Here is a 15,467-nt window from a genome sequence, read left to right as displayed (position 1 = left end):
GTGGAAGCAGCAACTTGAATTCTGCCCAGTGATGTATGCACACATACCTATTTCTCTGTCTTCGCTATCCCAAAATACAATGACATGCTCCCAAAATTTTAAAAATTAATGGAAAATGAGGAAGGAGAGAAAAACCGTTTTGCTACCTTTGTCTACCAAAATGTGACACCATCTAGGGCGGTAGCTTTCCCAGAAGTTGATAACCCTAGTTTGACGTGTCTAAGAACTGTGAGACAAAAATGAATATTTCATTATACAGTGGTACCTCTGGTTATGTACTTAATTCGTTCTGGAGATCTGTTCTTAACCTGAAACTGTTCTTAACCTAAAGCACCACTTTAGCTAATGGGGCCTCCCGCTGCTGCTGCACCGCCGCTACGCAATTTCTGTTCTCATCCTGAAACAAAGTTCTTATCCCGAGGTACTATTTCTGGGTTAGCGGAGTCTGTAACTTGAAGCGTATGTAACCCGAGGTACCACTGTATACTGTAGTTAGGAAACCCATCAATATACCATGTTAACAGAAAAGGAATCTGGTATAATTTGCTACACAGAAAATATTTACCTGGAGATGATCCATAGTTAGTAATTTTTAGATTTTTATTAATTACGTTACTGTTTGCAATCACTGTGCCAAAATCTATCTCAGGTTCAATTTCTAGGCAGCAGCATGGGATTAATCTGGAAAACAATTGCACTTTTAATTGGCTTTCTGACATTACTTTGTTGGCTACATTTTTTAAAGATGCTTTAGGAAAGAAAGCTTTCCTCACATTTTCAACACACAGAGAATTTAATTATGTAATCTAATTTAGCAGCAACATCAGCAAACATAAGAGGTTTATTAAAATGTCATTTTGCTTTCTTAATTATTGGAACTTAAGGACAATTTAATCACATTGAGTTGCAACTATATTTTTAATTAGCTTGAACATTTTTGTTTCATCAAATTATAAATTCTTAAAATGGATCTGGTCTACTTACGCTTAAGAAAAAAACACTGATCACAATTTAATATACAATGAGTAGACTGGAATACCCCAACAATTTTATAACATTATAAAAGTTTCAATATTGTATGAGCTCATGATGACTGCTGTAACAGACATTCAGTACAAGAAAGTAAGAGAAAAAGAAAAAGATAAAATCACAGTAAGAACAATATAATTTGGGCTGAAAATCCCATATGCACTTGCCTGAAAACAAGCACTGCTGAGACTCAGTAGAACTTACTTCTAAGTAAACATGGATTAGTTCACATTACAAATCATGACTAATTTTGCATAGAATGTGGCCATTATATAGCCTAGCAGCAAAACATCACTGAGTCCTAAATCTCACTGTTTTAATACATTTTGGTAAAGAGCTAACAAAACAAAATGGAAAGATTAAAAATCTAGTGGCAGCTATGAATAAGGATAGCAAACTGTCCAGAGTTAAACCTTGAGGGTGCTCCATGAACCATTTCTTCTGGAGGTGAACGTTTCCTTTATAGCCCAAAGCACTTTATACTATAGGATGTTTAACTACCTGGTCAATTTTAGTGACTTCATTTACACTACTGTGATGCATTATACATGGAGCTGCCTCTGAAGACAGTTCAAAACTGCAGTTAGTTAAGAATATAGCTGCTAGTCTGCTAATTAGAACTAAAAATTAGAAACATATTATGGTGGTGCTTTGTTAACAGCACTGGTGCCCTACTTTATTTCTAGGCCCAATTCAAAACGCTAGTTTTGACCTTTAGAGCTTGATAGATCTTCACAGCTTGGTAGATCCAGCATGGAAGAAAAGTAGGACACAAATGAAATAGTACAAATACAAAATACAAAAAAATTATACAGATATAAATAAAGGGTTAATAGTACTGCAGCCTGGGTCAAAACTCATCACTGAACTGGTAGAGCCACTCCCGCAACAGTAGCATAATTCCTAAGGATGTCAGTATCATACCTGATAGACTCCCTGCACCCAGACCAGAACAGCATCACTAGCTTCTGCTCATGGAGTGATACTAGCATCACTCCACCAGTGCAGAGCTCCTTGTTCCACTGAGAGGGCAGGTGAATTATAGCCCCAAAATACAGTACTATGGGGCAGGGAGGGGCTGGGGCAAAACAGGGCCTACTGGATCCTAAGACAGCTCCACTAACACCCTTTGACAGCAGCAGACCCAATCACTAAGTCAGCTCCAAGGTGGCATAGAGCATACTTTTGCTTGCCCCCTCCCGCTTTCTGGTTCTAACCAAGTGAGCAATGCAAATGTGTTGGTGGCTCTTACAATGCAAACCCGTGTTGGTGGACACTGGTTTGGATTGTGCTATTAATTAATGCATTTAATAATAATAATTTATTATTTATACCCCACCCATCTGACTGGGCTTCCCCAGCCACTCTGGGCACCTTCCAACCAAATATTAAAATACAGCAATACATCAAACATTAAAAGCGTCCCTAAACAGGGCTGCTTTCAGATGTCTTTGGTAGTTGTTGTTCTCTTTGACATCTGTAACATCATTTAAAAAGTTAAAAAGCACTAATTTAGTAATAAACATCAGTCAAGTGGCAACACTAGGTCACAAAGAGTAAAATTGGAGCATTATCATTTTAATAAAATAAATAGTCCATGCAAGCTGTTATTAGGGCTAAGAGAGAAATGTCTATTGGCATTAGTTTAAGTTTTCCTCTCAGAGTACGGGGGCAGTGTTGGATTTTTGCCAGAATCATGGTCTTCATCCTGTTTACACACCTACAGCTATTTGTTGTTGTTTTTTTCAAACTATGGACATTAATTGGTTACAAGCAATTAATATGTAGATCGGCCCTTAAGGGCACTTCACACATAACAATTTTAAGTCACAATAATCATATGGAGGAAATTTCACCTTGTTTTAACAAAAGTTAACTAGTGGAGCAATACACTGAAATGCCATACCCTATTAGAGGAATCTCAATTATCTTTTTTCCTATGTGAAGGAGTAACCTGTCCTGAAGGTCTATCTCTTTATCAGGATGATATTCCACAATGGCTGTTATGTGAAGCCCAGAAGCAACAGAGTTCTTTTGATTTTCCACAATTAGTTTGAACTGCAAGAGAAGAAGAAGAAATAAACCATTCGATTTCCAATTCAACTGTCATTTGATTTCAGCAGGATCATACAGTATATTCATTGCCCATCCATGAAATATATTTTGCTGGAAGCCGCCAGAGAGGCTGGAGCAACCCAGTCAGATTGGGGTGAGGCATATAAATAATAAAATTATTATTATTATTATCATGATTGACAAGTGATGAGCTTTGATTCAAAACACTATTCAGTAACTCTCCAGTGGCAAACGCTCTGCCTCTGAGTTTGTTTGGTTTTATTTAACGCCTATTTGATCTGCCAAGATTTACATTGTTACGAACCTGGGAAGGGGTGTTTTGTAATTTTATTTTTTTTTTCCAACAAGTGAAGCAGCAAAGGGCAATGGAGGGAGGAGAAAGTACAGGCTGGGGACGTGGGCACTACTAACAGTAGCCTCAGAAGGAGGAGGGGCTTTGCGAAGGGTGCAAAGGAGCATTTTTAAAGGGGAAGGCGGGGGTTTCAAGGGCCAGTTCTGGGCTGCCCACCTGAGGTTGTTCCGGAGGCATTAAGCGAAGAAGGCAGCTGTGAGACTGCAGGTTCTGGATGCTCAGCAGCGCCCGGTAGCGCCCTCCGGGCACCGCGTCCACGAAGCGCACCTCGGAGGGCGTAATGCGCACCCCGGCTACGTGCCACGAGGCTGCGGGAGCCTCCAGGATCCTTCCGCAGCCGCCGCCGCCGCCGCCGCCGCCGCCGCAGTCGCCCTCCTGCTCGCTGCCCCGGGAACTCATGGCAGCCTTCTGGCTAAACCAGCGCCCAGCCTGGAGCGTCCCTGTCTCCAAGGCGACTCGAGCTTCCTTCCGCACGCCGCAGCTTGGCAACGGTCACCTAGCAACGGGACTGGCGCTGTTGATTGGAGGCGAGGCTTCGAGGGAACGTTCCGAAGCCTGTGACGGAAGCTTCCTGGCTTACCATAGAGAGACGGGAGTATAGAGTGGAGTCGTGCTGATATTTACCCAGCAAAGGATTGTGTCGAGTCAGAAATGCAAAGATGACTTTATTAGGGCAGTGGCCACTGCTGCTGAATGGGTAACGAAAAGGCTTTGCTGCGTTGTTGTTCATCATCATCATCATTTTTAATTTGTATACCGCCTTTCTATCTTACACTACTCAAGGCGGTTTACAAGCTGAAGAAACAAAAAATGTACATGTTATAACAATCTAATGCAATACAAAAATGTGATAATAAAACATAACTTTAAAATAGGCAACCTCCATCAAAGAAGTAACGTTCAACAATCATTTGAATAGTATAAATTAATAATATCAACATATAAAAGTTAAACAGAAATCCACTCAACAGTTACAATAATATCTAAACTATAATCAATAAAACAATGGCAAGCCACAGTGCATAAAACAATACAATACACATTAAGAAGCAGAGAGTGGGGCAAGGCAAGTGGAAGGAGGCCTTGCCTGATGGAGTCTCTCCCCTCAGATGGAGTCTCTCCCCTCCAGGCACAGTTCTTCTATTGAAATCCTGTTGTTTTCCCCGCTTCCTAGCAACTGATATGATAGTCCAAGGGCCAAAAAAGGGGCATTGCTGGGTCTTGTAACAGTGAGCAAGGGAAAGCAGTCTGATTTATAGCCCTTGTTCGGTGAGAAAAATGTTGAGGCAGGGAGACTCGGGCTGCAATCCTCACTGGGCTCTCCACTGCTGGCGGGATCCTGGCTGAAGCCAAGGACAGGGGTGTTAAGCCGACGTAGCCTCGCTGTGCTGAGAACCTCCAGGAGAACTGCTGGATCCCAACCCCACGCATGCAGATGGATTTCTCACTCAGCCTACTCCGCAATTAATGAGGTGGTTGCAATGATACAACCAGGAGAAGAACTGTTTTTCTATACCTCCTTGAGGGAATGGAAAATAAAATAAATAATCGTTCATTACATGTGGTGACTGACCGAAGCTCGGTATCGGAATGCATATTTGGTATGCGAAGGGTTCCATTAAGTTATAGTCAGATATGCCTGGGAAAAAATCCTGTCTGAAAAACTGCTGACAATCAGTGTCCACAAACCGCAATATTAAGCTAAATCGATCAGTGCTCTAACTTGATATAAGGTAGCTTCCTTTGTTTCTATAAACAGTATGTTGATTTGAAATTAAGCACCACTGAATTAAATTATTCTTCCTGATAGATAAATGTACATCCCAAACTTGCTTATCTAGGAGTAGGCACCACTCTAAAAAATAGGAATTGCATTGGACTAAACAGGCATAGGTTTGGATTATAGTTTTACTATGAGCTATGTAGTTTTCCCAGTTCAAACTGTTTCATCAGTTGCTGAGTCCCAAGTTCAAGCACACTCAGTATAGGAATGCTTTATTTCTTACCTTACAAACTGGGAAGGAATGCAAGTGTACAGCTTATGGTAGGTACACAATGATTTTTAGTATCAGAAATATGCATAAAAACTATACTGGGGGGGGAATGAGTTTGATAAAGAAAAATATGCAGAATATGTGTATAATAGTGCCACCTGCTGACTTCCTCTTAGTATGCAATAGTGTTTGGCAGATGGGAGAGTTGTAAATCAGCAGTTATCATACAGTGTTCTTTTGGGGAACCTTAGGAAACTGTTAAGATTAAGAAATAGATCTTTGCAGTCTGTTACTTGAAATTATTTTTTTTATTTTAAAATGACCAGGATCGAGACCTTTAATATGAAAAGCACAAGCTCTATCTCTCAGCTATTATCCATTTTTATTCTTTTTAGAACAATATTTTGCTAGATATGTTAGTGAATACACCTTTGGTTTTGCTCTTATTTTGAAAAGCTCTTTTATGTTCACTAATGTATAAATCCATAGTGTGTACTAAAGTTGAAATCTTGCACACGGTTTTTTGGCCATAAGCTTCTTTTAGTTCTGTGGGACTTGTGCATGCTTACAAATTAAGAAAAAGCTGTAACTCTGGAAGGGTGTGGGATTTGTTTTATTCCCATTGGCTTCACTAGCAGCTTAGAGATGTAACTGGCCTAAGAACTTCGTCAGTGATACTTTACAAAGAAAGGGCATAATGCTTTCTACTCATTTATAAAATGCTTTAGGTAGAAGCAGAAAGAAGAATACTAAACTAAGTATCTAGATATGCTAGCCCTTGGTTGGCTTGATGGTATGGCAACATAAACAAACCATCTGTCTTTTAACCTGCCACCTTTAAAGATTTGTTTGTTCATTTTCATAAGAAATTCTGAAAGTGTTTGCTATCATCTATGAACAAAGTATTTATTTATTGTTACCCGATAACATTCTCTGGATATTGTATGTGATTAGTTACATTATTATGAATGCCTACATGGTCTTTGTTTGGTTTTCTTGCATTTTAGCAATATTTGATTACAGCACTTGGGTAGATGGTTTAAACACTAAAATGCACTAAAACAAGAAAACCAAACAAAGATTATATTGCCATAATAACATATCTAATCACACACAGCATTTAAAACAGCCTTTCAGACCTGGAACATATCTCATTCTGTCTATGTAGACAACTGAATTGACAAGATACAGAAGATAACAATTAACTGCTTTTCACCTATGCTGGACTTCAATGTGGCTCTCTGAAAAGTATTTCAGGTACAGTTCACCTGTATGTGACAGAGAAAATCCAACTTTAGATCTGTCCTTAAATGAACTACTTTAGCTTCCCAAATTCTTTTTTCTTATTAAGTTGTTCTATACAGTATCCTTTTCATTGATACACTTCGTCTCTCAGCTTTATCATTTGCCCAACTTAAATCATTGGCACAACCTGACCTGTTCCTCGGGGCACAAGTGGGATTTCTGATAAATCCATGCAATGTCTGACTTTTGAATTCATCTTTTTTTTATCTGGGTTAGGACCAAATGACACATTATGTTTAATGTGTAATATGCAGCTACCTCTCCTTTTTATTTTATGAATTACGGTTAGGTGGGATCTTTACCAGGAATGTGGTGCATGGCAAGATATCATTTCCTCTTTCCTTCCACTCCCAGCCGCTAAAATACCTTCCCGTACAGTTAGAACACTTAGAGCAAGCTTTTTAATCATGTGAGGAGGTGGTTTTAGTTCTGATTGCACCAAGGAGGAAATTAACAAGTCTCCTCTCCCTGAGCACTGCATTTCCAGTAAGAATTGCACACACACACACACACCTCACTCATAATTAATAAATGTTAAAAGGACAAAGTAGATGCCCACTACCCACTAAGCTTAATGCATAGTTGGCTCTCAGATGTGCAGCAAATAAAGTTTTTCAGACGTCACACAGGTTACCTGTGGATTCTTACTTTCATTGTTTTCATAATATATATACTGATTTTCAATCTGTTTATATAGCAGTTTGTAACTTAAAACCATATATGAATAATTTAACAATAGCAAAAATCCAGGGAAACCAAAGCCCATAAAACTGGTCAACAAAACCACTGAAGAAATAGGAGGCCTAAATAAGCTCAGCTTCCAAACTCCTACCTCAGTTTTGTGGGTATGATTCTCTTTTTTTAAAAAAAACTGAATAAGAATATATCTGTTTTCTGAAAGAAATGGGATGGAATGAGTTTCCTGGGGCAACTACTAAGAGCACACTGCTAGTGAGTGCTAAACAGACATCCACAAAAGGTAGTACACTTAGCAGCAAGGCCCTGCAGAGGCCTGGGGTGGAAGCCTTGTTGGAATTCAGTTATAAACTCAAAAAACAGCCAGTTCCTAACAGGCCAGCAGGCGTTCCAAGGCCTGGGTCAAGTGTACCTGGCTGCCCCCCACCCTAGATGGACCTGCTTAGCAGGATCTCATTGTTAAATCTTAAAATGGGAGATGTTCCTTTAAATACCCCAAACCACTTACAGGAAGGTTGGAGAGCCAGGCTGTGGCCCTCCAGATATTGCATACCTACCAAGTGTCCTACTTTAAATGGGACATCCCAGATCACAGAAGCCAATCCTAGCTTCTGTTTGGATCTTGGAATGTCCTGTTTTTTGGTCCAGCACTCTGGCATGAGCATCAGACTAAAAGAGGTGTGCCCCTCTTGACGTCCCAATTTTGGTACAAAATTGTTGGAGGGTATGATATTGCTAGATGCCAACTTCCATTGGCCGGAGGTAATGAGTGTTGTAGTTTAAGAATATGTGGAGCGCCACAGGTTCCCCATCGTGATATAGGGATCTATAGGTCAAAAGCAGCTGCTTGAATTGGTTGTGAACACACCGGTAGCCGCTGAAGTGTAGTGTGTTCTCACTGATCAAAAATGGACAGCATCTTAAATGAATTAAGCAGTAGCATTTTGAAGTATGCTTCCAGGCAGTCGTTAAGGCACATTACAACTGTCTTAGTTAGAAAGTCAAAAAGGTAAGCATTGCAGCGGCCAGGCTACGCTCCAGTAGCAGATGTAGTAGCAAGGCAGCTTAAGCTAAAATAACACTGCAGCTGCTTTTTTAGTTCCAGCATTGCATCTCCCACAAGTGGTACAATTGGCTCCCTTCTGTTTTCTTTTTGATAGGCTTCTGAATATGATTCAGTTCCAATCTGGTTTTAATTAGAATTGTTCTTTTACTATGTGTTTCTGTTGGCTGTGAGCCAGAGTGTGCCAGCTTGAGATGGTTCTAGTGCTCTTTCTGTTTTCGTATCTAAATTGTGAACTTAAAAAAAAGGTTTTGTTACATTTTATGGTGCTTTGGGAACATATTTTATTTTGAAAAGCAGCTAAGAAGTATCTAACAGACAACTCCTTTTAAAAAGCAATTTCATCTAGAATGAGCATTTCCCCAGCCTACCACTCTGAGTCCTCTATGATCATTAACTCTAAGGTAAAGGTAAAGGTACCCCTGCCCGTACGGGCCAGTCTTGACAGACTCTGGGGTTGTGCGCCCATCTCACTCAAGAGGCCAGGGGCCAGCGCTGTCCGGAGACACTTCCGGGTCACGTGGCCAGCGTGACATCGCTGCTCTGGCGAGCCAGAGCCGCACACGGAAACGCCGTTTACCTTCCCGCTGGTAAGCGGTCCCTATTTATCTACTTGCACCCGGAGGTGCTTTCGAACTGCTAGGTTGGCAGGCGCTGGGACCGAGCAGCGGGAGCGCACCCCGCCGCAGGGATTCGAACTGCCGACCTTTCGATCGGCAAGTCCTAGGCGCTGAGGCTTTAACCCACAGCGCCACCTGCGTCCCTGATCATAGATTGAGTTTAAGTTCCTTCACTCTGATCCAATCCATTATTGAATCTAGACCTGTCCAGAGACCCTATATGATAAAAAGGAGAAACAGACATGTCAAAACTATATATACTGCTTCACGTGGCCTGTGCCGCTTACAATGCATTTTCATTTAGTTGTAAGTTACAGTGGTACCTCGGGTTAAGTACTTAATTCATTCTGGAGGTCCGTTCTTAACCTGAAACTGTTCTTAACCTGAAGCACCACTTTAGCTAATGGGGCCTCCCGCTGCTGCCGTGCCGCCGGAGCACGATTTCTGTTCTCATCCTGAAGCAAAGTTCTTAACCTGAAGCACTATTTCTGGGTTAGCGGAGTCTGTAACCTGAAGCATATGTAACCCGAGATACCACTGTACTTGAAAATATGGTGACCATCCTGACTACATTTATAAAACAAAATATAACTTTCTTCTATCAGATATTATTTATTGTATCTCTTAAATGCATGGTGGTTAAAAGAGGCTGCAAATGGTGAAGTGAAAGGTGTTGAGTGTTTAGCCTGCTTTTCCATATGTGCATAGTGGCTGGTATAAAAGGGTGTGTGGTCTAAATGAAACCATGTTAAAAGACAGCATATGTCTCTCTTCCAGCCCTCCTTTGTTTTGTTTTATCTCAACATTCCTTTTTATAGTTTTTATGGTCTTAAAGTTTATTGTTTAAAGATTTAAAGTTTATATTTCAGTAGAGGCAGTATCAAAGTTTTAACTGGTAGAACTGGGTTTGCCTCTCTTAAGAGATAAAGACCATGAGAGAAATAATGAGAAGCATGGTTTGTACAACAAAGAAGGAAGAAACCATTGAAGTTCGAAGATAAGTAACACCAGAAACTTTGAATTGTTAACAAGATAAATAGCTTTATATTTCTTGTCAAGTGTTCTTTGAGACTGGTTTATTCTTATGTTACATTGTAATAGAAATATACACTTTTGCAATTCATAGTATGTATATAACAAAGTTGTGTTCTGGTTTACTTGGCCTAAAATATACACCAATAACTTATCTCTAACTCAGATTTGTTTTAAAAACAATAACAGATGGTGACTAGCTGTTTTCCCTTTATCAACATAAACTGAAAAGTGCTCCCTTATCACCCAATTTGCTGCAGTTAATAGTAAAGCATTTTGCACAGTTGGAAGCATCTGAGATCATAACCACATCCATCTTGAGTTATTTAACTGCACAAAGTATAAAAGTGAGCATTTGCAAAACTTTTTGTACATTTAATGAAAAGTTAAATGTTGCATTTCAGCTCTGTTGTTAAAGTTCAACAAGTTCAACCTATGCATTCAGAAGTAAGCACCACTGAGTTTCATGGAACTATTCATAGGATTACAGTAATTCTACATCAGGGATGTAACTTAGATCCAGCCAGCCAAATTCCAACATGATGCTCATTATACCACCCTTTGGCAGCTCACTATTCTACAACTTTAAGCTGGTCCTAATAAATTGGGTATCATGTTCTGTATTGCTGCTCTTTAGTGAGCAAGGGTGTATGAGCAAATCTATCAACAAAGCTACCCTCATCATTTTGACTCTGTTTTTCAAAGTATTTTCTAGTGCATTTTCAAAACTTTACAATAAAATATGAGCAATGAAAGCAGCTAACAAATGTTTCTCCGCAAAGAGCAGCCAAACACAAAGCAGACCTAGGAGAAGGTATATGAAAACTGACCGACATTTTAGTCAAATAAATCTCTCCATATTGCCATGTCTCTGGGGCAACTGTATTATATGGTCCTCATGCCACATAATATGAAATAAATGGTTGCCAAGTAGCATAAAAAAGTAATGGGTTCATTTGACTTTTTGTGATATGGATTCTCATGAAGAGCTCCTGCACTTTAAAATTTACCACTACACTGCTGATGTACTTATAATATTAAAGCAATATAGGCAGGGGAAGTATTAAGCCTTATACAGTGGTGCCTCGCAAGACGAAAAGAATCCGTTCCGCGATTCTCTTTGTCTAGCGGTTTTTTCGTCTTGCGAAGCAACCCTATTAGCGGATTAGCGCTATTAGCGGCTTAGCGGCTAAGCGGCTATTAGCGGCTTAGCAGCTTAGAAAAAGGGAGAAAAAAGCGAAAAAAATCGCAAGACTCGCAAGACATTTTCGTCTTGCGAAGCAAGCCCATAGGGAAATTCGTCTTGCGAAGCGCCTCGAAAAACGGAAAACCCTTTCGTCTAGCGGGTTTTTCGTCTTGCGAGGCATTCGTCTTGTGGGGCACCACTGTATAAGGGAATGGCTTGTGGGTTAACTGTGGATTCGCCCAAGCAGTTTAACCACTATGAAAATAAACTGGCCCAACTGAAATGCTATTAAGGGCATGTGTAACTCTTCCAGCTGAGCTTGCTATATCTTGTTTCTCTGTCCATCTTTTTTAAATTATATTTATCACAGCAACAAATACAGTGATATTTGTGACAAATGAAGCAAGAAGCACAGATTGCTCAGTGATGGCAGTTCATGATCCACAACTGCAAGCATTACTGGTCATTGTGATTATGCCATGTGTTGTGGCTATATACTGCAGAGCTTTTTCTCAGGGCTACTTCCCACGAAAAGGGTAAAAAGTACCAACCATCCAGAAATAGTCTGGAGCATTCACTCAACAAATATTAAATATATTTGTTCATTTCACAGTCCTTCCTTTGAATTTCATGGAAAGAGAGTTGAGAACAGTTGGATCAGAGAGATCAAAGTCTGAAAAATTAAATTTGTAAAAGACAAGACTCAGCTGCAACAGAGCAGGCACATTCAAGTGAGACGGTTGACTAGACAAACTGTTGTTAATGATATGGATATTTCAACTCTCCATTGAGTTTTTCCCATGGCATCAAAATCGATTTTGCTAAGTAGAGGAAAGTTGGCATTTTTTCCCACTCCAGTAAATAAAAATCACTTTGACTTTGGTGCTTTGTATTAAAAGAAATATTTTATCTGAGGTTTCACAATATTATATTATGAACATAGTGTCTGGAACTGTGGTATATGCATTATGCTAACTGGCAAATTGCAAAAATTAGCTCTTGCATAGTTTCTAAAGATTTTACTGTTGAGTATTGGTTTCTCACTATTCTGAATATGACCATAGCTAAAATCAGGGCTTTTTTTCAGCCAGAACGCACTGGAACTCAGTTCCAGCACCTCTCAGGTGAATGAGGAAGGTGTTCATGGTGTGTTCTGGCACCTCTTTTTCTTGAAAAAGAGCACTGGCTAAAATGCATTGCTTTAGAACAGGGAAAGGAATGGTTTGCCCTCCTGATACTGTTGGATTCCAACTTCCATCATACCTGACCATGGCCATGCTGGCTGGCCCTGACGACCATCAGATTCCAACAATATCAGGACTACTGGCATATTATTTATCCTTGCATTTTTAGTGATCAAGGCTGGAGTGACAGCCACTATCCCTTTTTCATGTAATAGGCAATTGGCGAATGCATTTAATTTTTGGCTTGAAATAAGAATGCATGTTTCCCAAATAGCACATGAAAAATGTCAGTTATTTACAGGCAGCAGACTGATGTCCTTGCAGGTTTTCAATTGCCTCTGTACCTGGAGCCTTACACAGTAAAGCACATTCACATACAGCCACTGGTTAACTATCTGTAATGGAGAGAGAGAGAAATAGGGGTATGCCACTCAGGTCCACTAACACGGATGAGCCAACCCCAGCTTTAACTACAGTATGTTGACCACAGACCCTGAGCTCACTGTGGTGCAGCATATTTCAGGAGCAGGCTGTATGAACTATGAATCCTTGGCATTCCAACATAAGTAAAGATACAGAAGAATTATAGATGTACTGTATCCCACTTTGTTTTGTAACTTTGCCATTTGCCATTTGCATGCATGATATTTCCCTAGACTGTATATCTTTGAATTTTGTTGGAACAAGAACTCTGGTCCTAGTCCTAGCTAGGAGCCTTCTTTTAGGCAGAAATTACCGTTCTAGTACTGTGATACAAGCTCGACTTGGGAAATAGAAGATGAACCAAGAATCTCCTGTTTTGAAGTTGGGATTTGGTCTAAGCCACGCATGGCCAAACTTGGCCCTCCAGTTCTTTGGGGACTACAATTCCCATCATCCCTGACCACTGGTCCTGTTAGTTAGGGATGATGGGAGTTGTGGTCCCAAAACAGCTGGAGAGCCAAGTTTGGCCATGCCTGGTCTAAGCTATCAGTATCAACCACTGTAGGTATAAGTGGGGGAAAACAATAAACCATGGTTAGCAGAGTTGGAAGCTTGAGCCCAGACCTGGTGCTGATTGTTGGTGACTGGGTAGCATTGTAACTACTGCCCCATGTAGTAAGCGAAGCAACATGCATCTATAAGTTCAAGGAGGAAATAACTTGATGTATATTGAACTTCTTTGTTTACTGCTATATATCACTGAAATGATGGTTGCCTATTATTGGACACAGAATTCTATATCAAGACCCAAATAACAAGCTTGCTTGCTTGCATAGTACAATTTTCTTACTGTGGCACCCCAAACTCCAAGCAGCGTGAGAGTCCAGGGGTTCCAGGCACTTACCCAGCGTTTGTGTTTCCTTTTGGCAATGAGGCACAGTGGAAACTGTGGTGTCTTTATGATATGTGGTTTATTTACACGTATATACAACCTGCACCTACAATGGAGGAGTTCACAGCATCAACACTCCGAAAGGGTACTGTATTGTTTTTCCCATAGCTACCGCCTTGGAGTCAGACAGAAACATTGTGCTCTGCCCCTCCAGCTTGCTGCTTTTACCAGCCTGCAACCTTTTTTCTCTGCCCTAAATTCTGGCTTATGTCCTAAGGTCTGGAGGAAGGCCCCACCCATTGGCTGTCTGGCACAGAGTCCCCTCCCTTTTGCTTTCTTAATGGCCCATCACCTTTCCTTTGTTCCCCATCCTCATGAGGAAGCTAGTCTGGTTTATATTTTAAAACCATGCTGAATCCAGGGGTTCAAAAGGCTTATTTAAATTCTTACTAGGTCCAGGAATTTAGGGGAGTCTGGCTGGCATCCCTGAACTCATACATATTATCCAAATACTTTTAAGTACTTAACCATCTAATGTGTGGGGCAGGATCTATTAGATGCCCAATTTCAGCTAGATTAAACTGTTCTTCATCTCTGTTCAGTCTGTTACAGGCCACAGCTCAGGGCAGTGCTGTCTGAATACTAAATATGCACAGTTAGCTTCACCTTCTCTTAGCGGTTTCTAACACTTGTGGCCTATAAGTTATACACCATAATTAAACATAACTCCCAAGAGAGAGAACATAATCCCTGGTTGTCTATAATAGGGCACTGATAATATTATTTTTTTCTTGTAATAATGATTCACACTCTCTAGGGGAGTTGCTGTTTTGGTGTGCTAATTGCACTGTGATTGGAAGATTAAACAGCAATAGGGAGCATGTGAGAAATACAAAATGCAGAACCAAAGCACATTGCAATGGATGGAACCTGCTGCAATTAATTTGTGAGGTTGGGCACTGTGAAATGAGGTGATAAAAACTGCATTGCTGCTGAAAAGGATATAATTGTTATTTCAGTAAACAACAAAGATCTAAATATAATTGACCAGGTACGTTGCAATCCAATATGGTAATTTATTACCTATAAACACATAAGCAAACATTATTTAGATCAATGTACTCAATACAATGTGACTATCTCAGATCTTCCTTGCCACAAATAGCTATACAGCTCATGCAAATATTTGCACAAAAAATGACAAAAGGGCACAGCACAAAGATAATACAATTAAATATTGTGACATAACGTATTAATGAAGTTGATCAGAAGACCAAGCTGTACAGATCTCATCTATAAATCAGAATGGAAAATAAAAATAATTATTAAGTTTATCACTGCAAATTGACTAGTTCTGTGCCTGCATACTAGGAAATGTTCCATTGCATTCAGTAGGACATTGCAGCACAGTAGTCAGTGTGCTGGTATTGCAGTGTTGGCTGCTTGGGAATTAGTGGTTTACAGAACAAACACACAGTTCAGAGCTGAATTGACAAAGTTCAGGAGAGCGTACGGATTGTGTCATTGTACATACTTTGCCTTTTAAAATTATGTCTCAGAAAACAACCATTTATGTACCGTACTGAATGCTGCTGTGCTGTCAAATATCCCACTG

At 40.1% G+C, this 15,467-nt stretch overlaps 1 protein-coding gene across 1 annotated transcript in view; it reads right to left on the bottom strand.

Moving 5' to 3' along the window:
• The window catches only part of CFAP47 (cilia and flagella associated protein 47), a 198,149-nt gene extending 194,039 nt beyond the window's left edge, over nt 1-4,110 (bottom strand). Inside the window, exons 1-3 of the mRNA XM_079972197.1 lie at nt 3,614-4,110; nt 2,936-3,087; nt 566-681 (exon numbers count right to left, since the gene is read on the bottom strand). Coding sequence (XP_079828323.1) covers nt 566-681; nt 2,936-3,087; nt 3,614-3,856 — 511 coding nt within the window. The 5' untranslated portion in view covers nt 3,857-4,110. The remainder of the gene's footprint in view (nt 1-565; nt 682-2,935; nt 3,088-3,613) is intronic.
• Between the last annotated feature and the right edge of the window lie 11,357 nt (nt 4,111-15,467).

This window comes from Podarcis cretensis (genome assembly GCF_951804945.1).
Source record: "Podarcis cretensis genome assembly, chromosome: 4".
NCBI classification, from domain to species: domain Eukaryota; kingdom Metazoa; phylum Chordata; class Lepidosauria; order Squamata; family Lacertidae; genus Podarcis; species Podarcis cretensis.
The sequence above is the reverse complement of the archived record's forward strand: the minus strand, read 5'-3'. Positions and strand labels throughout refer to the sequence as shown.